Source organism: Aspergillus melleus, assembly GCF_016097325.1.
Source record: "Aspergillus melleus strain CBS 546.65 chromosome Unknown contig1, whole genome shotgun sequence".
Lineage (NCBI taxonomy): Eukaryota > Fungi > Ascomycota > Eurotiomycetes > Eurotiales > Aspergillaceae > Aspergillus > Aspergillus melleus.
Genome location: NW_025763370.1, coordinates 2184875 through 2209417, shown reverse-complemented (window position 1 = coordinate 2209417; position 24543 = coordinate 2184875). Strand labels below are relative to the sequence as shown.

The following is a 24543-nucleotide window of genomic DNA, read 5'->3' as shown; positions in this document are numbered from 1 at the left end:
GCCTCGATTAAGATTACGACGGGGAGGGCCGCGGCACGTCAGTCTACTATCTTGATCTAGTCCTCCGTTCTTCTGGACTGTCGCTGTCACTGCCAGGCGATTCAAAAATAATAACCCTGAAGGCTAGCAAATTAGTATGCTTGCTAGTATCCCTGACGGATGAAACAATCGTGAGACTCATCGTGGGGAGCCTAAGTCCCAAGTCAATGCGCGCCGGTCGAGCCAACAACGGGATAGGAGGGGCCAGGTCGGCAGGGGTGGTTTGGGAATCGTCAGCCCTCAGCCCTGAGGCCCTTTTGCAATACGACAAATCACTCGGCAGGACTGTCGAAGCGTCTGAGTTTGAGTCTGAGTCCGAATGCTCCTGAGACGGAGACTGAGACTGAGGCGAAAATGTCGCGGGATTTGGTCGAGTCTGGCCCCTTTCCCACCCCGGTCAGGCCACACAAGGGGATCAAATGACTGGATTCGATGCGCAGTCTGGACTCGATTGATTCGCAAATCAATGCTCTCGAGGTAACAATAGCTGACGAAAGGTTTCGGACTCGTCAGATGAAAAGCACCTAAACCGTATGATCGAGTTTTGTGACCTGTCGTAGTGAAGGCCAAGGACAACGGCTTCCCGGTTTTTCATTCAATCGACGATGGAGACGGGGTGCAGCGCCGTCATGCACGGTATTTTTATGAGCCAGTAGTTCGCATCATTGCAGCTTGGGAAACTATGGCCTGTGCTGTTGGCGTTGCGCCCTGGATCAGTAAGTGATCCATATCGGACCGATATATATCTGTAGGGTCGATGCAGGACACGTCGATCATCTGTCAATAACTCGACATCGGGGTTTGATTCGACGTGCTGCTTGGTGTGCAGAGTACGTACGGAGTAAAAGCACTGGGAATATTGTACAATTGGATCTGTATCAGGAGGACAATCGAGCATGATCGCCGAATCTTATCGTGACATCGGACGCTATGTAGTAGTAGTCTGTCTATGCTTCAAAACCTGATATTAGCCCCTCCGGTTCAATAGTCCCTCGATCCCTGAACAGCGAGCACTCGATAGATCGAGACTTGACTGGTGGCAAGGCTGCCCTGGAATGCTCCAGACTCCTTGCAGAAACAATTGATCAGTTGGACGGTGTGGCCTAGAGAAAAAAAAGAAACGAGACGTGAACCCTGCTAGTTGATTGTTGGTAATTAGTTGAGGCAGGTAAGAAAGAAGGCGCATTGCCAGTCTGCCTGTCATCATGATATAGTTTAGTTACCCAACCAGGAACACAAAAACAAACACAGTTCATATGCATGAACATAATACCATTACAGCATACAGACCGGACCGTAATCGAGAATCGCAAAAAATCAACATCCGTCCGTCTCTGCAAAACGCTTCACAAAGTTTATCACCAACCAGTTCCACAGTCCACCCAGACAACCCAATCCAAGTCGGAGGTTTTCACCAATACGAGGCGAATCAGCGCGCCCCGTCGCCCTGGAAAGAAGTTCTGGAAAATTCCTAATTTTGGATCCCCCGGCGGGTAATCTACGGAGGACGGGCTGTCTCTGGCACTCTGCCTTCTCTGGAAGTCAGGGAATGACGAAGGCTGATGTCAATCCCATACGATCATGGTCAGACGAGGATCACGCTGGGCTGACTGACGATGGGGCCGGCCATGCAGTCATGTCGATCAGTTGGAGGGTTTTGCGATGGCCATTGGAGGGGGGCCGATTGGGGGAGGAAGTTTCTGCAAGGGGCCGGTACTGCAGGCTTACTCTTCTTGATCATGTTCACACTGATCATCCTTCGTCATTGACGATTGAGGAATATGCTGTGGCCGTGAAGGAATTATTGGTGGCCGGGCTGACCGATCTGGATAGGTAGGTAGCCACTGCCTGAAGGGATTGTGGCTAGTGATTGATGGATAGACATCCAGACATACACGGAGTACATACATGAATACTCCGTACACACAAGAGAAATAAGTTACTCTGAGTCTGACACTCAGTTTGCAAAATTCGTAATACCGACTGCCTTCGATGCGAGATTTAGCAGAATGGGGCCAATCTAAAACATATTAACTCAGACCCTCATCCAGCCCTCAGCTTATCCACTTGCATGCCACGTTGACCTGGCTTTTCCCTCGGCTGAACGATGGGGAACGCTGCCTTCGACGTCTGCTCTCTAGCATATGTATTAGTCTATTAGACTGGAACTGTGACGATTGGAGTTTTCAGTTTGCTAGCGCCGTGCAACATCACCATGAAGGTTCCTAGGTTGTCCGTCTTTCCGTGTCCTCGGTGCTTTTGTTATCCCCGACGGGTCTGGACTGCGAACCATCTGGCAGGGCGAGAGACGAGACAGTGCGAACTACGAGACACTATTGATTTGTGAACCAGGAATGCGGCGCCCTGAATGGGGAAGACGTTCGCCATCCGGCCAAGAAATCCTGGGTTGCATCCTTCCACGAGGTCGACCGCGGTCGCTCCGTGGGATGACGATGTAACTGTATTATCAATATCCGGAGAGATGAACCAAAGGGGTTTGGCTTTTTTTTGGTTTACGATTTATTTTGGATGGTTTATTTTTGAACATGAAACAGGGCAGGAAGCCCAAATACGTAGTTTTAGTTTCAGCTGCCACGGTTGAAAGGTGTCTTGAATCCTCTCGGGTTGAGAACTGTGTGCAAAGGACAGAAAGGTATCTTATCCACAGTCGATCCGATCTGCGATCTCCCCGGGCCCCCTTGGGACTTTGGGGGTGGAAGTTTTAGAATGATTTTCGCGTGATTTTCGGTCGCTTGTCGCACTGGATTCGGGTCGGTTTTTGGTTGTTCCTGGTTCGACCCACTTGGATGTCCGAGTAGAAACTTGGATGCTAGAACGGCTCTAACTAGAAGGACTAGGATTCTGTAACAGTTGGTGTTTCGATGGCATCATTGCACTCATGCTGAAGCTCGTGTTGGTTTGCAACAGAATTTTAATCAACCATGTTGGCTGACTTCTAAAGCAGGTGTAGCAAAGCCACATGTTGGCAGGGGGGTTCAAAACCTGGCCAATATATACCTTGAATTCCCCTCGTGGCTCGATGGTCTGGGTCTTTTGATTCAGATTGTCAATAAGGGTTTTCGTGCGACCCTGGGACGTCTAGGTGTCCGAGATCTGGGTGCATGCCAACGGTCCCCTACGCTGTCCCCCAACATCGTGTAACATGCCCGGCCTCCGGAGTGTCACCTCGAATCCTCCACCACGGCTCCCCGTGAGGGTTTGCCTGCGAAATGGAGACCGGAGGCACCATGTGAAAACTACGCGTCATACAAACTTTTTCGAGAATTTCTTTGGGGAGGTTAAACGGTGAATCGAGACATCCCGAGACATTGCCCAGGTCTATCTGGCCAACCGGTGACACAGTGCGACGTAAGCGGGAGATCTGGCAGCGACTTAGTTGCTTCATCTGTACGGAGTAGGACGATCGGGAAGCCAGATTCCGTGGTACGGGCAGTGATCGGAGAATTTGGAACATCTTGAGGTGTTTCGAAACTGGTCCTCATGTCAGAGAAATCCCCGCAATGATACTATATATCTATGCCGGAGATCGACAGTTGAGGGCAATGCATCATTGTCGGCACGTCGGCTCGCCATCGATATCTGTTCTAGGCAAGAAATGATGTGTGCTGTCAATTACAGGCAGCAGGACTAGAGTGTCTTTCAATATAGTCTAAACGCCTATCTGCTATTTGATTCTCAAACACTGGACCTTATCGAAAGACAGCACTAAAAGCGTACTAACAAGGCTTTATTGACTCCTTTCCGTCTACCTAGCGTGTCGACCCGGAGACTCATACTACGGAGTATACTAATATTGTCAATATCTCCATTCGCTGTTAGTATCTTTGGGCTGAACTATTCAAGCCAGTCACTGCCAAAGGTTACGAGGTCGAGACAATGTCTAGGCCCACGGCTGGATGTGCGTCTGACGCCGCGTTCGTGTGGTCTGAAAAGGGGACATCGCTCTGTTGATAGCGCATACTGGGTGCTTTGGACAGGCAAAATGGGATCTCCAGACATTTGGGAAGACCGTGGCTCCTGGCAGAGGGTACAATGATAGGCCCTGGCCGGCAGGACGTTGGACTAAGGGGTTTCCGTTCGCTCATGGAGTGTACAGAGTATATGACGCTTAACGAGTCTGTGGTGCTCGATAGAATATCATGAGTTGCAACCCAGCAGAACTCAGAACTGAGTGTACAGAGTAAAGAGAGAATGATGCGAATGTGTCGAGAGTGACGAATTGAGGAATGACCCGATGTTTGCACCATTTGCACCGTCTACACCGGCTCTCCCCGAAGAGGAAGGGCGGCTGAGGTAAGCCCCCTGCCCGAAGTGGCTTAGTCGCAGGGGAAAGTTTGTTCCCAACATCTCCGTCGTTGAAGATAACAGAATCTCCTCGTTTCCCTCCGGCTTCTCTTCATCGTCAATTGGACCTATTCCCCCAAGTCCATCATGTTGTTCCGAGCTGCGTGGACCCGTCAGGCTGCGCCTTTGAGGCGTCAGGCTTTTGCTCCCTTTGCCCGTCGTTCCGTCACCACCGACGCCGCTTCGTCGCATGCTGAAAATATTCCGCAGGTTTGTTGAGAGCTCCCGGGAAACACCGAAAAACTGTTATACCACCGGAAAAGAACATCTAAATGCTGATGCAAATGCGATTTGTCTCTAGGAGGATGACAAGCCTTTCACTGTCCGTCTCTCCGACGAGAGCTTCGAGACCTACGAAATCGACCCTCCCCCGTACACCCTCGAGGTCACCAAGAAGCAGCTGAAGCAGATGTACTATGATATGGTCTCGACGCGGTATGTATACCCATCCGGAATCCCACGCCTTGGCGCTTAGTATCATTTGCCATCTAACTGACCTCTTTTCACATTCCATAGGCGCATGGAGATGGCTGCCGACCGTCTCTACAAGGAGAAGAAGATCAGAGGTTTCTGCCACTTGTCGACCGGCCAGGAGGCTGTCGCCACCGGTATCGAGCATGCCATCACTCGCGACGATAAGATCATCACTGCTTACCGTTGCCACGGTTTCGCCTACATGCGTGGCGCTACCGTTCGCTCCATCATCGGAGAGCTGCTGGGTCGCCGTGAGGGTATCGCCTACGGAAAGGGTGGTTCCATGCACATGTTCGCCCCCAACTTCTACGGCGGTAACGGTATCGTCGGTGCTCAGGTCCCCGTCGGTGCCGGTCTGGCTTTCGCCCAGCAGTACAACGAGGAGCCCACCACCAGCATTGTCCTCTACGGTGACGGTGCTTCCAACCAGGGTCAGGTCTTCGAGGCCTTCAACATGGCCAAGCTCTGGAACCTCCCCGTTCTGTTCGGCTGTGAGAGTAAGTACTCAACTTTCCGACTTCCTTTCAAGACATGGAAGCAAGGGATGATGGACTGACTGGTTTGTTCTTCTAGACAACAAGTACGGTATGGGTACCTCCGCTGCCCGTTCCTCCGCCTTGACCGAGTACTACAAGCGTGGTCAGTACATCCCCGGTATCAAGGTCAACGGTATGGATGTCCTTGCCACCAAGGCCGCCGTTCAGTACGCCAAGGACTACGCCGTCGCCGGCAACGGTCCCCTGGTGTTCGAGTACGTCACCTACCGTTACGGAGGTCACTCCATGTCCGACCCCGGTACCACCTACCGTAGCCGTGAGGAGATCCAGCGCATGCGCAGCACCAACGACCCCATCGCCGGTCTCAAGCAGAAGATCCTCGACTGGGGTGTCACGAGCGAGGAGGACCTCAAGAACCTCGACAAGGCCGCTCGTGCTCACGTCGACGAGGAGGTCGCCATCGCCGAGGCTATGCCCGTCCCCGAGAACAACTCTCGTATCCTGTACGAGGACATCTACGTCCGTGGCAGTGAGCCCCGATGGATGCGTGGCCGTACCGTCGACGAGACCTTTTACTACTAGAGGGTTTCTCTAACGGGTACGATTCAGCTGGAGCAAGAAAATTGTTTTTTTAAAGAAACACGGGGTGTTATTATACAGATCTAGAAAACAACGAAAGGCAACAGCAGAGCAGGCTTGGCGGGCTCCTATGCAGCAATACCATGCATGTTAACTTATTGTAATTTAGCCGGGAATTTTATGGTTTTGCATTTTTCTTCCTTTCTCCCCTCTCTTATAGCATTAGGAATAGATACTATTGGAGATTGTTTGTATACTTGCTTTTCCATCCAGCTATCAGGCAGGATAATCGTAAGTAGTCACATTATGTCTAGTGGCACATGAACATGGCAATGTTATTGGGTATCATATCAGCAAACTATGAGCAATAGAAGCAACGAAAAACAAATGACTTCAAAAGAGAGAAGAAAAAGCTAAACCGGTTCCTGTCTCAACATCTCCAGAATCATGTCCTGCGTCCTCTGCACCGAATCCAATCGGTCCTCGAACGCCGCCCGGTCCTTCTCCAATTCATTCCGGATCTCCTGCCTCATTTCCTGCCGCAACTCCTCTTTAAATTTGCTAATGGCCGCGGCAGAGAGGCCTGTCGGCTCGGAGTCTTCGCCGTCGGAGTCCTGCTGAGAGTCTCGTCGGGGGTTTTGATCTCGTTGATTCGACCCGGCGAGAGATGAGGCCAGCGGCGAGGCATTCTGCTGGTCCGTGTTGACCGTGTCGAGGTGTTTGTTCAGCTTGCCGAGTGTCTCTAACATGGCCGACATCATGTTATTGTCTGGCATGGACGTATTCCCCATGGTTGACGATGGGCCCGCCGCCTTCGTTGCAGGGCTTGTTCCGCCAACTACCGGCGAGTTGAACATGTTATCAAAGCCTGGGGGCAAGCGGACCTGCGGCGACTGCGTAGCCGACGGCGGCAGGAACGAGGAGGACTGGTTCACGAGGGGACTCGACGTCGCTCTCCAGCCCCCGTCAGATGAGTTCGTTGGCCCCTCCTCCCATCCTCCCGACGACTCCCATGAGCGATCCTTCCTCTTCCGAGGCCGTCGCGAATCCCGCTTCTCGATGCGGCGAGCCTCCGCATCCTCCCACCGCTGCCACGTCGGGATCCACGCATCCACGGACGCGCGCCATCGCGGATTCGACATGTCGTCGGCCTCGCTGCCGCCCTTTTCGCGCTGATCCTCCAGGAACTTCATGCGTTGCTTCGTCACAATCTCGACCTTCCGCCGCACGGAGTGCCACGAGTACGGGTGTCCTTGCTCGCTCGTGAACTCCGCCGTCACGGTCCGCCACCAGTTGCAGAGGTTGCTGCGTTGACCAAACTCCTCCGCGTGCCGGTTGCAGATGTCGAACAGCGAGACCTCTTCCTTCGTCGTCAGCCGCTTGCCGTGCTTGCGCGAATTGTCATTCGCTCCGTCTGCGTCTGCGCCTGCACCGTCGCCGCCGGCATTCCCCACCTCGTCCCCCATCGAGTGGTCAATGATGACCGGGTTCATGGCGGACCTCCCATCGGCCCCATGGTGGTTACTCCCGTGTCCGTCGTCTGCTCGTCCACGCCCTCCTGCCCGACGAGACGGCGTGTTCTCGCCTGGCGATGGCATGTATTCCACTTCCTCGGACCCATCGGGCCCGCTGCCTCCGCGCCCTTCTCGATGTCCTCCATCCGACTGCTCGCTGTCCGAGCTCTCCATCGACTCAGCCTGTTGCGGATGCTGTGGGTGTTGTTGATGCTGACGATGCTGCGGTTGCGTCTGTTGACCCCGTCGCCCTTCCACCACCACCGAACCCCCGGTATGGCGGCCCTGCGAATGTGGCGGCGGCTGCGAGTGCGAGTGCGAGTGCGAGTGCTGATGCGAATGAGAGTGCGGGTGCGTGTGCGCATGTGTATTGGCGTGGGCATGAGCATGCGGATGGATTTGCGCCTGCGGATGATGAACGGGACTTTGCTGCGGCAGATGCTGCTGCGGCGTAGTGTTAGGGGTCCCCATTCGCAAACCGGACGAGAGGGTCGGTAACGTCGTGTGTCCCGCATGTCCCGCATGGCTGCCTTGCCCAAGACCCGTATGCGGCGCCGTCGCCGCAGACGAGCGTGAGAGCATAGACGGCAACCAGCGGAGGTGAGGCATTTGGAATGACGACGAGGATGCTGACCCTGGGGACTCGATTCGTGGGTTTCCTCCCGTCCCTCCTGGTCCCCCTGGGCCTGGGCCTGCACCTGGACCTGCTGTTCCTGCGGCCGGTGCGGATGCTCCTGCGCCGCCTCCTAATCCGACTCCTGTTGTCGGGCCTGGCGGACCGGTCGTCCCTGCGCCTCCTGCGGGCCCGGTTGCTGAGGCGCTGGCGGCATGGTTGGAATGACCGGGCCAGGAATACATGGATTTGATCGTTGTGTTCGTTTGTTGTTGATCCGAGGATAAACGACGACGAGGTCGTCGATGGACCGAGAACGAGCCGAGTAACGGAGGGACGGTGGGAATCAGGATAGGTGTATTGATAGAGCGTCGCGAAAAGTGGAGGACTCGGTGAGTAAGTGATATAAAATCGTCTTGGGGTCAGGTGTCGCGATGATGTCTGGATGATGATGATGGAGGATGAATCGCAAAGCGAGGAATGAAAAATCCCGCGCTGATTTGCAATTTTCGGGTTGCACGCGGGTCAAGGCGGTCGCGGACTGGGTATTTTTCACCCGGTGGGTGTATCGCCATTTCCGATCTTCGTTTTTTTAGACTCGCTTTGTTGTATACATTCCTTGTATATCTTATAATTTATATTTCATATAGTTAAGATTGGAGGAGAGAGATGTACATTTACATTCCAGTTCATTCCATAGAGCTTTCTTGATTATACAGATCCGTCCTTCCAAATCATCCTTCACCGTCGTCACATTCCATCGCCGTCCACTCTTTTTTCTTCCCTCTAGAGAAAAACATTCCATAAAATGTATGTGATAGAAGGAGTCAGGTAGATAGGGGGGTAAAGAGATAGAAAACAAAAAGAGGAGTACATAGTAAATACATTGCTAAGCACCAAACAGATGCAAGAATCAAACAGAAAAGAAAACTAAAAAACAGCCCAGAGACCCAGTAATACAATGACTGTGGAGCATTACCCAGTCAATAAGAAATAGAGACAAAAGATGAGGAGAAATATCAAGCGTTGCAACCTAAGGCTAGGTTCCTGCGCCGTTTACCGTCGTCGCAAGTACCAGGTAAAGGCCAAGGTGCTAACGGACTCGCCGAACGGCGAAGGCACTTCCGAGAAGCCAGGTCGGGCCACGGGGTGTCGGAGGTAGACGGCGGCGCAGATGTTGTGGTTGACTTCCAGGTAGCGGGGGATGTAGGCGAAGGCGCTCATGTACTCGCGAGGGCGCCAGGGAGTGGCGTAGGGCTTGCTGCTGTCGATGGGGTTGTCGCGCATTTGCACGAGAGCCCGCTTGAGCACGTTGAATTCTTCCTCGCTGAGCTCCGACGTATCGACCTCGCCCTCAGGGTTCTCGGCGGCCTGGCGGAAGGCCTCGGTCAGGGCCTCGCCGGGCTTGGCCTCGCTGGCCGTGGCTTCGTCGGAGGCAGCCTCGGAGGCAGCCGCAGTCTTGTCGCTCGACTGCTCCTGCTTGGGTGCCTTGGAGTCCTTGGAGTCCTTGGCCTCAGCCTTCTTGGCCTTCAAGAGCAGGGTCAGCTGGGAGAACTGCGCCTCCAGGTTGTCCGCCAGGATGGTGCTGGAGTCGGAGCGAGAGAGGACTCGCTTGACGGCCTTCTGGAATCCACGCAGTTCCTGCTTGCGCTTGGCGGGGAGCACCTCCTTGTTGCTGCCCATGATGACCTTGGCCTGAGCCAGCAGAGCCTTCAGCGTTTCGCGCGGGTCTTCCTCTTCAGCTTTCTTGTTCTCGACTTCCGTCTCCGCCTCCTTGTTCTCGGTGGATTCCTCGGCGGCGCCCTCCTCGCCCTCCGCCGGCTTCTCCGCGGCCTTTTTGCGGGCGACACGGCTCTCTCGACGCTCGTTCTTGTCCTTGGGCGCACCGGTGGCGTACATGACACGTTCGGGATCGACCTGGAAAAGGTCACCGGGGTTGAGGAGGTAACTAGGGTATCTCATCTAGATAGTGGCGGTTGCCATCGGTTAGCATTGTCTGATACTATTGTCTCATCCGTTCCTCTTGAACCTCAATCTTGCAACGTACCTTCTGTCCGTTGACAGTGACCGCACCGTGGACCACAAACTGCCGAGCCTGTCGGGTACTGCTAGCAAACATAGCCCGGTGGATGGCCACGTCCAACCGACGCTCCAACGGCGCAAAGGTCATCTGCGAGAAAGGAATTGGCCGAGGCTTGAAGGACTTCTCGTTTGAGAGACCTGATCCACGACCAGCCGACATGGCAGAACCGTCATCGGCGGCCAGTTTGTAGGGGTCCATAGGCACGACGCTGCGAATCCGGGGGTTGAACATGCGCTGCCAGTGCTTCTCGGGCAGTTGTTCGCCGTGGTATGCTCGGGCCAGGGATTTGGCGGTCCATTTCTGCTGGAAGAACGACCGGTAGAAGGTGTTGGGTGTTTGCATCCGATTGAGGTTAAACAGGTTGTATTTGCTCCATGATTGCCGGACTTTCTGGAAATAGGTTATGGCCATGTTAGCATTCGGGGAGAGCGAAGTCGCGGTCGACCAGGAGCTGTCAACTCGGTGAACTGGAGGGGCATCATACCGGCTTTTGCACCGGCTTCAACGGTGTAGTGGCCCTGTTTCTCATGATGGGCGAATGGATGGAGGAAAAGGGAGGGGGGCTGCAACGAAGTTCTTCTCCTGCTCCGGTTCGTCCGCCGTGCAATTCATTCTGCGGCCGCCAAAACTTCGCAGGGGTCACGTGGTAGAGTACACGTGACGGCAGCTTGGTCCAGAAGTCTCTGCCTGGGTTTTCAGGCACTGAGGAAGGGGCCACCAATCTGCCGAACGTGATTGGTTGAGAATGGCTCGCTTACTCTAGCGCCCCTTCCCCCGCCCCACCCGTGACTATTTAACCCCGCCGGAGCCCCCGATCTTTTGGACTTTTTCTTCTTTCTTTTCTTCATACTTACCTTGTTTGGGTGGCTGCGATCAAGAAGGCGGTCCACCACGGATTGGTCCCTGCATTGCACAGCGCGGCGGAACAGTCCGTTCAACGGCCTTCGGGTCATTGACAGGCGTATTCTTTGGCACTTTCCACTTGATGGATCTTTTCTTTTCATCATTTCTTCGCTATACGCGGGGGTATGGAGAAGAGTATATTAAACAGTAGTTGCATAAACAAAGTGTACGTGTCCAAATCATCGTGCAAGTTTGTACGTTGTGTATTATGATCGTCTCCGTAGTTCGTCACTATCGTACATCGTTCATGTCCTAATTACCCTTCCTTACCCAACCCACTCAATTGCTTATCATTCCTCCCGCTTCGCAGTCGAAAACACTTCCTGTAAGGCTTCAGCTTCCTGCGGATTGACTGCGTCGTCCAGGATCTCGTGAGCCATCTCGACCGTCTCGTCGTCGATCCTCGCCTCTAACATGATCCCTTCACTAAAAGCGAGGCGCGTCATGACAACGAGAAACTTCTGTTTCCCGCCTGCCACCCTGTCCAGCTTATTCTGTAGATCGACCTCAGGATGGCGCTTCATCACCCCGTAGACTAGCGCCATCAATCCGTTCACCAAGGTCGCGTGCTGCTCCGCCTCCGGGGGTGAGGAGTACAAGGCATCTAGCTCGTCATGCATTGCTCGAATCAACCGTGCCAGAGCAGTCGGATGAGACGCCAGCACCGAGCTGCCATGGGTGCTCTGAGGAGCTGAGATGTTGAATGCAATGCACGTCAGCAGGGACAGCGCCTCTAGGCGCATCCCGCAGATGTCGATCGGCGTATAAGGGGGCAGACCTTCGTCGACATGCGGCTTTTCGCTCAAGAGGTTTGCCACGCGGTCCACAATGTAGTTTTCATTAGCAATCTGATCCTGCTCGGTGTCCTGGATCGAGCCGAACGACTGCGCGCGCACGCTGGTAGTGAGAAGGTTCAAGGTCAAGGTGATGTCGACGATAAGCTGCGAGCAATTCAGCATCATCAGCACGAAGTCATAGCGCATGTACCGCCAAAACCTCTCGAGTTCCCGGTCGACGTGCAAAGACCGACTGGCAATCTGATACAGCAGCGCCAGTGCCTCGGTCGAGTCTACCAGAGGTTCTAGCTCCGATTGAGGCGTTTGCCGCACTTGTCCGAAGTTCTGTCGCGACACGGGCGAGTGCTTGAATCGAGGGATCGCATTGACATCCCCAGCTTCTTGCAACACGGGAACAAGATGTTCCACGAGCTGAGACCCGATTGACGGCGCCTCCAGGGCGAAGATATACTGCACGATAGCCAGGAACATAGGGACAGGTGGAAAGAATTTCTCTTTCAGTGCCCGGGACCACAGGGAGATAATCGCTCGCGCATACTCGACTACATTGTTCCCCATGCGAAGAGCTTCCGTTTCCTGCAGTAGGATGGTGGCCAGCGTCCGTTGCGGCTCTGATGGGAACTTCAACCGCGACATGACTTCAATGTCAGGCTCCTCATTAGGATACGTTCGGTGATTCAAGACGCGCTTCATTGACTGCGACTGTCTCTCCTCATTCTGGATCGCCGGGGCCGCCGCCTGCAACGTATCGCCCGTCGTCGCATCGTCAGAGAAGTCCCCGGGGTCGGGGTCAATAGCCATAGGCTCCACCCGCGGACTCAATTGAAGCGGGATTGGGCTGTCCTGACTCTCTCTTCTCTTCCTTTTCCCCGGGACTACCGGCGTCACGCGCTTCGATCGCGCTGACTTGCTCGGCGACACGGCGAGAATCTCTTCGTCATCGAACCCGTCGCGAAAAGGAAGGACTTTGGTCTTCTTGGGCGTCACGGGCGGTACTTTCTCATTTGCTCGGCCCTTCGCCTTCATGTTGCTTATCCGTAGAGACTCCTCGGCCAAGTCTTGTTTGAGAAATGCGTTCTCCGTAGCCAACATCTTTCCTTCCGCGCGTGCGGCTTCTACCTCCTGCTTGTGTCTGGCCGCCTCCTCAGCTATAGCCTTTCGCAAAGATGCCAATTGCCGCTCATAGTTTTCGGTAAGTTTGGCCTGATTCGCCCGTATAATTGAAATCTCCCCCGTTTTGGTTTCCGCCATGGATTTGGCGGCGTTGAGCTCTTCCATAATTTGATTGTACCGTTCATTTTCGCGCTCCAACTGTTCCTCCGCAGAAGAGGAGTTAGCCCTGTAGTTATCAAGCGAGGACCTTTTAGGACTCACCTGTTCAGCGGCAATATGGAAATTTTCTTGGGGGACATTGATATGTGGCTGACCCGCCTCAACCTCCATGAGGTCGGGCAGGGTATCATCGAACTCGTGACTGTCGTCCGCTGGCGCCAGGACATTTTGCGGGCGATTGGGCTGCGCTTCGTAAACGACAGAGTGGTCGAATGCGATAGTCGTGTCGTTGCCATCGTCCAATACCTCTGCATCCATTTCCCCCACATCCAAATCGCCGTAATCGTTGGTCAATCCAGTGTGTAAGCGCGGCGGGGGTTGTAGCGTTGCATGGGCAGGCGCTGGCTGTCTGGTTTGAGCGGCGGGCGCTTTTTGAGGGATTCGGTTCTGAAAATCCCCAGTAGGTCTGTGTAATTCGATTGCAGGCTGTGAGGGAGCTAGCTTCTGAGCTTGGGTCGCCTGGAACGCGCTCTGCTCCAATTGGAACAATGTACCGGGGGGCAGGTCGTCGAAGCCATCGTCGGAAAAGAAGTCATCATCGTTGTCTTCCATGCCCCTGAATGCACGATCGCCATGAAGGAGAGAGGGCGGAGGCAAAAGAAAGAAATTCTGGTTGCTGGGGTGGAGCGAGGGACAGGAAAGCGCGGAGAAAACTGACGTCGAGTCACCTGCGCCGCACGGGATTCAGCCTCTCGCCGTCTCGCTCGCTCTCCTCTTCTTCTCTCCTCCTCCTTCCTCTCGCTCTTTCGACCCCCTCCTCCATCTCATTCCAACACGTCCAATGTGATATCGACAGGAAATTGATTCATCTCGACCTGCTTCTACCCCGTACCTTCGCCTGGTTTTGCGTGCCGGCCTTTTTCACCCCCTTTCTCGTCCGACCGTAACCGGTCGCCATTTCACATGAAATTTTAGTAAACGGCGATCACTACTCCCACTCGATCCTCTCCTCTTCTCTTTTCCCTCTCCTCTTTCTCCCCCCTGGTCGTATCCTTTTGGCTGGGCCCTTCCCGAACCCCAGTTTTTTTTCCTAATAATTTTTTGACGCCTTCCCCTCCTTCCCCGCGTCTGCAACGCATCTCGCGGTCCTCTCCCTCTCTCACGCCCTCGGCCTATTGAAACCACCATGTCCAAATCTCGCCGGAACGTTAGGTTTCAACATCGGGCGTCCAACGAATCCGATACTCGACGTTTAAGTATCTCGGATGCTAGCGATGTTGCCTCCGAACCCGGTAGCCCGTCCAAGAACGGCGGCGTGTCTAAACAGGCGACGATTCCCGAAGAGGTGAGCAGCCTGATTGTTCGGCTTGGGGAAATTGTTGGGAAAGGCTGACTGACAGCTTGAGCAGAAGTCCGAGAAGCCGCAGCTGTCCGACTACGAGAAAAAGAAGCAGACCTTCATCACCCGCACAATATGGACCTTCGTGATGATTGCCGGTTTCTTCATTTCCATGTTTTCCGGTCACATCTACATCATTGGTCTCATATCCGCCGTGCAAATCGTCTCGTTCAAGGAGGTGATTGCCATTGCTAATGTTCCGAGTCGGGAGAAGAACCTTCGATTCACCAAGTCGCTCAACTGGTATTTCCTGGCCACGACGATGTATTTCCTTTACGGAGAAAGTGTCATCTACTACTTCAAGCATATTCTCCTGGTTGACAAGGTGTTGCTGCCCCTGGCGACTCACCACCGATTCATCAGCTTCACGCTCTACGTCATGGGTGAGTCTACCATCAAGACAGCTGTGCTCGCAAGCGGTGCTTTTCTAACACCTTAATTTTATTAGGATTCGTCTTCTTCGTTGCTTCTTTGCAAAAGGGCCACTACCGGTTCCAGTTCACTCAATTCGCCTGGACCCATATGGCTTTGTACCTCATCGTTGTGCAAGCACACTTTGTCATGAACAACGTCCTGGAGGGTATGATCTGGTTCTTCCTGCCGGCCTCCCTCGTCATCACGAATGATATTTTCGCCTACGTCTGTGGAATTACTTTCGGTCGGACCCAGCTTATCCAGTTGTCGCCCAAGAAGACGGTCGAGGGATTCCTTGGTGCCTGGATCTGCACCATCATCTTCGGCTATTTCATGACCAATGTCCTGATGCGCTACAAGTACTTCATTTGCCCGGTGAACGACCTCGGATCGAACGTTCTGACCGGACTGGAATGCACTCTCAACCCGGCCTTCGTGCCCCAGCCGTACTCGTTCCCCTTCCCCGAATTTACCGGCCTGGACAAGACCTTCTACGTTGAGCCCATGCAATTCCACATCCTGGTTTTCGCAAGTTTCGCCTCCCTCATTGCGCCTTTCGGCGGTTTCTTCGCCTCCGGGCTCAAGCGGACGTTCAAGATCAAGGACTTTGGCGAGTCGATTCCCGGCCACGGCGGTATCACTGATCGCATGGACTGCCAGTTCATTATGGGATTCTTTGCGTACATGTACTACCACAGCTTCATTGCCGTGTACAAGGCCAGCGTCGGAGACATTATCGAGACCGCTATCAATGGATTGACCGTTGAGGAACAACTCGAGGTGGTCCGTGGCCTCGGCAAGTACCTGTACAACCAAGGAACAGTCTCCGAGACGGTGAGTATACGTATGCACTCTTTGTATGTTTGCGCAGTCACTGATGGTGTTTAGATCCTGGATTGCTTGACTACCGAGCTCAAACGACGATAAATAATTCCCGATAATGACCCGCCCCTCTCCATTCTACTCAGATGATGAACTCCAACATTCCCTCCTTGGAAACAAAACTTGCAATAGCCACTTCCTTTTAATTGACCGTTTTCTCGCCGAACAAGAATTCAGGAGTTCCTTTGTTCCAGAACTCCGAAACGACACCTTTTCTCCTTTCCTATTTGCTCCCCTTTTTTGTTTTCGCTCCCAAAAGTATCCTGTACAAGGTCATGCTGGGATAAACGTGCGCCACGCAACCAGCTCATTCAGGGTATACCTTTCTATAACTCGTCATTGCATTGGGTCATTGGTATAAACAATACCAAGGAAGGACGATGGATGAATGGACATCGGGCCAGGGTCCCCAGTCCAGACTTGAAGACTTCGGTCTAGGTCAAAAAAGTGAAATGGGTTCGGTTGTTCTTCCTTACCTAGCTTTTGCTTTCTATGTCTAGCTAGCTTGTTTCGATTTGAGATGGAATGGAGGGCCTTACGTCCAGGACGATAGTGTAAAATCAACCATATATAACCAACAAGCGTTTGAAGGCCACTTTTCGCGGCCTGCTTATATTATCAATCAAATGCTCATGCTATGAAGTAAAATTGTCTACTGTCTGGGCATTCTAGAGACCCTCAACAAAAGGCTGGCTGGTCTCGATGATAGCGGCTTCTAGAATTGCCACAATCTTTTCCAGCTCCCAATCCTCGACCGTATAGGGCGGACAGACTAAGATATGATCCACCTGATATTGACCAGTATGGCCCAGATTCCCAAGGATATTTAACCCCATCTTCATGCTGTTCTTTACAACTTGCGAACAAAAGTTCGCTTCGATGGGAAACGGCGTCTTGAGGTCTTTGTTCAGAACGAACTCCACCGCCCAGAATAACCCTCGGCCTCGGATGTCTCCTACTAACGGAAGGGGGCTGATCTCTGTGCGCAACAGGGTTTCGAGTCTCTGGCCCTTGAGATTCACTCTGTCGATGAGGTTGTCGCGGGCAATTATCTTCTGGGCTGCAACGGCGGCTGCACAGGCAAGGGGATGAGCCTATATATTTCAGATCGCATGAGTAAATATTCAGTTAAGGGTCAAAGGACTTGGTTTTGAATTGACAAGATGGAAAAGTCGTACTTGAAAGGTGTGGCCATGTGCTAACCCTTCTGATCCAGCCGACAGAGCATCGAAGATCTTCTCGTGGAGCAATACGCCGGATAAAGGGACAAAGCCTGCTCCGAGAGCCTTGCCGATGGTCTGGATGTCGGGGCCGCGGATACCTTCCTGCTCCCAGGCATGCATGGTGCCGGTTTTACCCATTCCGCAAATGATCTAGAACTCGGTGTTTCAGCAATCTCATAGTATCTCCGTATATAGTATTGGACATGCGGATAGATGGACGTGAAGAGCTGGGAGTCTTACCTCATCCAGAATCAGCAGTATCTCGTACCGATCACAGATCTCTTGAATTGCTCTGAAATACCCAGGGACAGCCGGCACACAGCCCAGCGTAGTACCACTGACCGTCTCCGCAATGAAGCCCGCAACCCGATCAGGTCCAGCGCGAAGAATCTCGTCTTCAAATTGCCGAGCCAGACGATCCACAAACGACTCATCAGACTCGTGATCATGCTTCATGCGATAGACATAGCACGGGTCCACGAACGAGACATTCGACGACATGAAATCCTGATAGAACGCCCGTCGAGACTCATGGCCAGACACGCATAGCGCCCCGATGGTGTTACCATGATAGCTTTGTTTCCGGGCGATGAAGTGCGTCCGCTGGGGCTGTCCTCTCTCGTGCCAGTACTGCACGGCGAGCTTGAGTGCTGCGTCGGTGGCTTCGCTGCCTGAGTTGACGAAGATTGCTTTCGAGAGACCTCCTGGTTTGTGAGCTAGAAGCATAGCCGCTAACTCTTCTGTGGCGGCATTCGTATATGGAGAACCTGAGTAGACATATGCGATGTCGTTTTGCAGGTGAGAGGTAATTGCCTCTGTGATCTCTGGCTGCGTGTGGCCCAGGCATGACACGGAGGGGCCACAGCTTGCATCGATCACCCTGGAGCCATCCTCGAGGATCAGGTTGATGCCGTCCCCAGCGACGATCTTGGCTGGGCTGTCGGAGAAGGATCGGTGGAGGATGTGAGAGCGAGAAACGAAGTCGTCGACGGTCATGCTGACGGAGATGGGAGGAATTGAAGGAATGGTTCTACGGAACTTGGATACCTTGCCATAGTATTGCTATGGTGTGGAATGGCTTTATATTACCAGAAGGCAAATGCAGAAGCATAAAATGCCGCCGTTGACGCCGGAGTGGAGAAGGCTGTGGGGAGCGTGCGATTTCTCCCCACTTGATCTTACTTTTATCAAATACCTCATTAGACGACATCATTGAAGGGAAAGAAGAAGAGGCGGAAGGGTTCCACCCTCAACATGGGCCCAGATATGAGACAATATTGGAGTGGATTGGGTTCGCCGCCATTGACGCCCGAGAATGAATAGAATGAACCTCCCATCGTGGAAATTGGCATATAAAAGGTACCCAAGCAACGCGACTTCTCTGATGCCATCTGAAGCCACCTGAGGCCCATATCAACACTTTCCCATTGAATTGACCACTCACTCTAAGAAGCTCTCCTCTTTCCACGGTATGATACCTAGCCTTGAACTGGACATTCCGCCACTACTTAGATAGCTGACTCGACGACTAGGAACCAAACCATCTCTACACTATGGCCAACGGCACCACAGATAATAAGGGCGACTACTCCGTCCAGCCATACCGCGGCCCCAAACTCCCCAACGTCCCAGAGGATCTCGTCGTCACCGACGTGATGAACCTCGAGTGCGACGAGCGTCTATGGGTCCCCCAGGCCAAAGACGTCTGGTTCCGACCATTATGCTTCAACGTGTCCCACGGCTACTTTGTCAACATTCTCCGAGTCCGGAAGAGCGGCATTCTTTCGCGACATCGTCATACAGGCCCTGTCCACGCCACGGTCCTGCGCGGCCGCTGGCACTACCTTGAGCATCCCTGGTGGGCTGAGGAAGGTGGATACGCGTTCGAGCCTCCCGGTGATATTCATACCTTGGAGGTTCCGGATGGGGTGACGGAAATGTATACTTTGTTTCATGTTACGGGCGCGTATATCTATGTGGATGTGGATGGGGTGCCGATGGGGGTGGAGGATGTTTTTCGCAAGTTGGAGGCAGCGAGGAAGCATTATGAACAGGTTGGGTTGGGAGCGGACTTTGCAGATCAGTTTGTTAGGTGAATTTTGTATGAAGTAAGACTATATCTCCAATGATGTGAATGGAGCACCTATCGCTGCCCTTGGCCAACCTGAACCAACACCATACTCCTCTATGACCATGTAATCCAACGCAACTCACGATAACGAAAGATTAATCCCCTCCCGCCGAATGATGTCCAACCAATCGACTCTCACCGAAGTTGTTGATTTCCTCGCCATCCTGAGCCGCCATAACTTCTCTAGCACTGATAGCGCCACCTCAACGTTCCTGAAGCTCCGGGAATCGATCATATCGAGCATTCTAGTTCGAATCGTCTTGATATGACTTTCTTCTGTAGCTTCCCCGCCCGCGAGGAACAACGGGAAGAGCAGTGTACACTCTGCAAGGCTCCGAATGGGCATCCGCTCGATACTGTCCACGGTTGAGGCCACCTGGGCAGCAGCTTTTGATGACAACTCGTCTTCGTTACCTAGATTCCCACGTCGCATGACGCGGTATAGAAATATCAGAGCAGAAGAGCGATATGATTCCGCTAACAACCTCAACGCCATGTCTTCGGACGGAGGGCAAGTCCACTGCTTCAATCGCATTTCCAATGCCACCAATTTCACTGCAATATCCGATAGCGAGAGTAGGCTATCGCCGTTGTTACTTTCAATGATCGAGTCAGTTTCCAGTCCGGGCTGGATCATGTTGATCATAGTCTTTAACTTATCATTCAACACGGCCGTATGGGAGACGATTTCCAATATCTCCGAGGCCAGACCAAAATATACATCCGGTCGGAGAGGGTCGTCAAGAGTTAAGAAATGATGCGAGCTCAGAAGTGGCGCCTGGTCCCTCGCAACGGCCATCACAACATCCCGGTATGCAAAATTGCGCAAAAGCCACCGTGCCGCATGGTCATCCTCGAATGACTGTAGAACCCTGCTTGGGTACTCATCGTCACCAATGGACATGATATCTATACTGTATGAGATGACCCCCGATGCGCCCACGAGATGTAAATACCATGCGTCACCGTTGTCTGCCATGATGCTCTCTAGCGAGCACAGGATCAACGACATGGCCAGGTTTGTCTCCACATTGGCTGGATTGGTTTCGAGTGCGTTCCGCAGATCGCTGAGAGCCGCACATCGATTCTGCATGGCTACATGCTCGAAAGATTTGTCCAGTAAGGAAAGATGCGCGGATGACCAAGCAATCAACATGTTTAGCACCGGTGGGCTATGCATGGCCATTGGGAGCAAGACTAGTCTATGATCAGAAACTGCAGGATATGTAGGGTTGCATGTGGGAGTGTCTCACCTGATAGGAACGAATTGTTCTCCATATTCGTAGTCATGAGATGGGTAAAGGTTTGGGTGTAATATCGGAGGAAGTGCCGACGACTCATAGGAGAAGTGCCATCGGAATGTTCATTGACCCAGAAGACAACTGGGTCGGGTGCACTCGACAATCTTAGAGGTCCACCGAGGCACAGAGAGTCCATGCCGGAGTCATCATGGACAAGGGGTCTCGGGGCCTCCCATTTGCACATATAATTCAAGCGCACGCATTCCTTGCAGACTGGGTATCCCAGATCACAGCGTTTCTTCCTGGAAGTTATGAGCGGCGTTTGTACTTGAGCAGGGGCGTGGTGGGCTTGGGTTGCCCTTTTCTACCTACCGTCGACGACAGGTCAGACACCCCGTTCGCTCGCGAGTGGTCCCTCGCTTCTTGACGATTCGTCGGGGCAGACACTGCTGCATGGACGAGAGTTCTGCGGGCGGCATCTCGGAGCTGGCGGCTGAGGAGGAGATCATCTAGAGTTGACAGACCAAAGGGCAGGCTGGCGCTAATGGCGGGCAATTACGGAGTAACGGATTGTAGTATCTAGCATTCTATTTCTGGGTAGGTAGATGTGCGCTACCTTAAATGGGCAGCCCGGTACCCACAACAAAAAAGAAGATTAGTAACATACGTTCAAGTCCTCTTATTGTAAGTAGTATGGTAGATAGTAGATACTTTCAAAGACTAATATGGAGTTTTGTACAGATGCTAGGATACATTATGGTGTCTGCTTAATACATAATCCTTTCATATTATTACCATGATATTCTGAGATTCTTTGTTCAAGCGAGAATAGGTTCCGGTCGAAATCAACCTCCACCTGCTTCCCTTTCTATTAAAAGTTTAGCTATGTTAAACTATATATATCACGTCACTCGGCCGCCTCACTGGGGATCAATATCTGTTATCCCAGAGAAGCTTGCGCGCCATATAGTCATTAGGTCCTCTCTTGAAGGGAGGTGCTCCTCCCGTCTTCTCGTTTCTTGTCTTTGATGGATGGTGCTCTTCCTTCTGGGAGGGAATCAGAAGTAGAGCGTAGATAGAAGGGCGGACTAAGATGTGATGTATCTGTTCAAGAATCTGAACAGTGCATACACCGGTAGTTGGGGGTCGAGTTCCGAGTATGGACATGGTGTGAGAAGAAACGCGACATGCAGGTGCGAGACGGCTAGCCGGCTTCGGGCGCAGTGCGCGTACAAATGAGTAGCAGTAGACCAACTCAAATGCTATCTAGTCCGATTCCCTTCGAGATTGTCACGCGAGACAAGCCACGATGAGAGGAAGCGGTGGATATGATCGTATTCGACGTGCGTTTTATAGATTGCAAACAGATCGAGTTCATTCATTCTTCAACTTCGTACTCCTCCATCTCGACCTTGAAGAACTGCGCCACGTGCGATTTCTCGTTATTCGCGCACTCGGGGTCGATCATGAACCGCACCGCACCGTCGCGGCCTCTCTCGCCTGCCTTGGGTCGTTCTCCGTTGGCGGCGACAGGGATGAGTGGATGGATCCGCGAGTCGCCGTTCTCGGTGGCACCGGGGGGCTTGTTGCTGTTGCTGCCGGTGATCTTAAAGCCGTTCGGGGCCTTGGGGGCACGGTCGTTGGTCCAGTTGGTGAATCGAGGGAGGCCTTGGGCTTCTGCTTCTTGGTTGAGGGGAATCCTGACCTTCAGGAACGTGTCCGAGGGGAATTGGGGCCCAACGCATGTGGAGCCCCGGTTATGCGTGTATAGTTCGAGAAGGTCAAAAAGAGTTTCTACCAGGGTCAGCACGTGTGTCCGAGTGAACGACTTGGGGGTCGACAAAAAAGGAGGCAAGGGAAAACATACCCATTACTTCTTCCCGACTCGTTCTCCAGGCCTTATAATCCAGTCCTCGTTCAACAGCCTCAATGCGCTGGTCCAATAGACGACCGGCGAGTTCCAAAGATGCAAACGCCATGGTGGAGGTAGTCTGCTTGATCGGCGCGAACGTGCGGTAAAGATCCTGGGCAATGCGATAGGCGACCTTGGAAACCTCCGAATGTTGGCCCAGCCCGTACTTGCGGGCCAGTTTGATCAGGGTCTTTTGCGGGTGGCGTGTGCGAAAGTCAAAGCCCGACGCCTCGAGCATGAGTCTCTCCAGCCCGATAATGCCGCGCGCATGGGCCTCAAAGACCGGGTTGTCGGATGAGACGTGCTCCGACGGCGCGAGTTTTAAATTGTACGCGGCGCACACGATCTCGCGCGACTTCTTGAGCGTGTCCTCGATCTTGCAGGCCGTGAACAACGCGGCGGCTGCGGCATCCTGGAGTGATCGGTCAGGACCTCAACTTTTGTTGTTACGAGACAAAATGACAAGAAAGAAGGGTCATAGCTACCATGTGGTTGTACTCGATGTCTGGATGAACAAGTCGGAATCGATGATAATACACGACGGCCGTGTTGAAGGTCCGTATGGGTCTGGTCTTGGTTAGTTATCAAGCACCGATAATGACATGGACTGATTTTTCCCTTTCAAGGGACGGCACATGAAACAAAGGCTCAGGAATAAAAGCACATACAGACAGAGCACACGGCGGACATTGTCGATCCACGTCACGCCCTGCAGGCGCAGCGATTCTTCGCGCAGGGTGTTGACTCCCATCGTCGCGATACATCTCTGGATGGTCTGTTCGAAGATGTACGGTTTGGCGACCTGGATGAAAGACGGATGGATGGGAGGCGGGTCGGGCAGGGCGACCTCAGACCCCGACTGGCTGGCAACATCCTTTCTGTCCGAAGACATTTTGCTGGTCTGAGGCAAGCAGACTGATCGATGGACTGGACTTTTCGACGAGCCAACTTCATTCATCGTCGATTCGCGCGGCCACTTTGGGACACGGTCACGTGGGGCTTGGCACTCTCCCGGTATTGTCGTATTATTACCGTATGGGCATACACCGTCTTAGTATTGCATTGCATTCGGTTGGATAGAATTGAATAGACATGGATCAATAAACAAAGTCCTCATCATTAACTGAGCTGGGCTAGTCATCTGCACTGATAAATATTCACTCATTATCCTCCACAACACCACGTCAACGAACTAAAGGGAAAAAATCATGGAACACCCCGTCCACTCCGAGTCGCCTTGGCCAATTCACTCTGCGCAACATTATCGGCATATCGCTTATAGATAGGCCGATACTGCTGCGTATCACTCGTCGTCTCCCGGAAGCTCCTCCGCTCCTCGACAGCCTTCACCCATTTCCTCCACCGCTGCCAAACCGCCTCATCCTCGCCTCCCTGGCCTTCAGCCGGAACCCCCAACCCACCGGCCTTGAGCTCATCAAACACCCACAGCCGGATAGCCCAAGGCCCGAGCACCAGATCTGGAAGACTGATCTGGTCCCCGAGGAAGAACGGCCCCTCGGGATGTAACTCCCGCGCCCACTGCTTCAGTAGACCCAGAAACTCCTGTCGGTGGCTGTCCAGTGCGGCCACGGCGTCCTCGTCCGCCGACGAGGGCTGGTACTGCAGGAAGCGATGGAAGGACGATATGACCCGCGACGTGACGAAGTCGACCCAGATACGTGCGCGAGCTCGCTCGTACGGGTCTGTCGGGAGCAGACGCGGCGAGTGGTCCGGGTACGCTTCCTCGAGGTATTCGAGCACCACGTTGGATTCGTACAGTGGCCGGTCGCCTGAAGAGGTTGGGACGGACAGCGTTGGCACGAGCCCGCGCGGGTTCAGCGAGAGTAGTGACTGTGGTTTGTTGTACGGGTTCACTTCGATGTATTGGTATGGGATCTGCTTTTCTTCGAGGGCGAGCCATACGCGTTGCACTGGTTTAGGATAGTTAGCAAGTGGTTCTTGAGCTGCTGGTCAACTACGAAGTGGCTGCTGGTAGAGCATACCGAATCTAGATGATTTGTTAGCAAAGATGCCGTCGTGAAGGGGATACTAGTTAGACTGACGGACAAAACCACCCCGCATACAGCTTCAACGGTTGCTCTGCCTGATGCTGGTCGACCAGGGCTTTGGCCAGGCCCGTTGCTTCGGGATAGACGGCTGCATCTGGATGAGAGGGCATTTTGGGTATATCGAGGGGATGGGAAG

At 53.2% G+C, this 24543-nt stretch overlaps 10 protein-coding genes across 10 annotated transcripts; 3 read left to right on the top strand and 7 right to left on the bottom strand.

Moving 5' to 3' along the window:
• Positions 1 to 4424: 4424 nt before the first annotated feature.
• PDA1_1 (pyruvate dehydrogenase (acetyl-transferring) subunit E1 alpha) lies at positions 4425 to 6210 on the top strand. The gene is made up of 4 exons (XM_046082440.1): positions 4425 to 4614; positions 4706 to 4839; positions 4921 to 5375; positions 5452 to 6210. Exons 1-4 carry the CDS (start codon positions 4492 to 4494, stop codon positions 5955 to 5957), a joined length of 1218 nt encoding a protein of 405 aa, XP_045938397.1. The 5' UTR covers positions 4425 to 4491; the 3' UTR covers positions 5958 to 6210.
• Positions 6211 to 6367: 157 nt separating this feature from the next.
• RBF1 (uncharacterized protein) lies at positions 6368 to 8077 on the bottom strand (the record flags this gene model as incomplete). The annotated part of the gene is made up of 1 exon (XM_046082439.1): positions 6368 to 8077. The coding sequence occupies one exon, from the start codon at positions 8075 to 8077 to the stop codon at positions 6368 to 6370; it is 1710 nt and encodes a 569-aa protein (XP_045938396.1).
• A 1060-nt stretch (positions 8078 to 9137) lies between these two features.
• On the bottom strand, positions 9138 to 10693 carry LDX57_000793 (mitochondrial 37S ribosomal protein uS4m; the record flags this gene model as incomplete). The annotated part of the gene is made up of 3 exons (XM_046082438.1): positions 9138 to 10043; positions 10129 to 10554; positions 10649 to 10693. The coding sequence occupies 3 exons, from the start codon at positions 10691 to 10693 to the stop codon at positions 9138 to 9140; spliced, it is 1377 nt and encodes a 458-aa protein (XP_045938395.1).
• Positions 10694 to 11357: 664 nt separating this feature from the next.
• On the bottom strand, positions 11358 to 13748 carry LDX57_000792 (putative DNA repair protein Rad26; the record flags this gene model as incomplete). Its single annotated transcript, XM_046082437.1, has 2 exons — positions 11358 to 13175; positions 13239 to 13748. 2 exons carry the CDS (start codon positions 13746 to 13748, stop codon positions 11358 to 11360), a joined length of 2328 nt encoding a protein of 775 aa, XP_045938394.1.
• A 182-nt stretch (positions 13749 to 13930) lies between these two features.
• Positions 13931 to 16499, top strand: cds1 (phosphatidate cytidylyltransferase). Its single transcript, XM_046082436.1, has 4 exons — positions 13931 to 14481; positions 14546 to 14918; positions 14984 to 15783; positions 15838 to 16499. Exons 1-4 carry the CDS (start codon positions 14323 to 14325, stop codon positions 15874 to 15876), a joined length of 1371 nt encoding a protein of 456 aa, XP_045938393.1. The 5' UTR covers positions 13931 to 14322; the 3' UTR covers positions 15877 to 16499.
• On the bottom strand, positions 16500 to 18050 carry LDX57_000790 (uncharacterized protein; the record flags this gene model as incomplete). Its single annotated transcript, XM_046082435.1, has 3 exons — positions 16500 to 16925; positions 17010 to 17204; positions 17295 to 18050. The coding sequence occupies 3 exons, from the start codon at positions 18048 to 18050 to the stop codon at positions 16500 to 16502; spliced, it is 1377 nt and encodes a 458-aa protein (XP_045938392.1).
• Positions 18051 to 18607: 557 nt separating this feature from the next.
• LDX57_000789 (2,4'-dihydroxyacetophenone dioxygenase family protein) lies at positions 18608 to 19150 on the top strand (the record flags this gene model as incomplete). Its single annotated transcript, XM_046082434.1, has 1 exon — positions 18608 to 19150. The coding sequence occupies one exon, from the start codon at positions 18608 to 18610 to the stop codon at positions 19148 to 19150; it is 543 nt and encodes a 180-aa protein (XP_045938391.1).
• A 114-nt stretch (positions 19151 to 19264) lies between these two features.
• On the bottom strand, positions 19265 to 20341 carry LDX57_000788 (fungal specific transcription factor domain-containing protein; the record flags this gene model as incomplete). The annotated part of the gene is made up of 1 exon (XM_046082433.1): positions 19265 to 20341. The coding sequence occupies one exon, from the start codon at positions 20339 to 20341 to the stop codon at positions 19265 to 19267; it is 1077 nt and encodes a 358-aa protein (XP_045938390.1).
• A 1463-nt stretch (positions 20342 to 21804) lies between these two features.
• CTK2 (putative cyclin) lies at positions 21805 to 23230 on the bottom strand (the record flags this gene model as incomplete). Its single annotated transcript, XM_046082432.1, has 4 exons — positions 21805 to 22220; positions 22294 to 22750; positions 22824 to 22905; positions 23007 to 23230. 4 exons carry the CDS (start codon positions 23228 to 23230, stop codon positions 21805 to 21807), a joined length of 1179 nt encoding a protein of 392 aa, XP_045938389.1.
• Positions 23231 to 23544: 314 nt separating this feature from the next.
• Positions 23545 to 24517, bottom strand: LDX57_000786 (uncharacterized protein; the record flags this gene model as incomplete). The annotated part of the gene is made up of 3 exons (XM_046082431.1): positions 23545 to 24269; positions 24318 to 24346; positions 24402 to 24517. The coding sequence occupies 3 exons, from the start codon at positions 24515 to 24517 to the stop codon at positions 23545 to 23547; spliced, it is 870 nt and encodes a 289-aa protein (XP_045938388.1).
• Between the last annotated feature and the right edge of the window lie 26 nt (positions 24518 to 24543).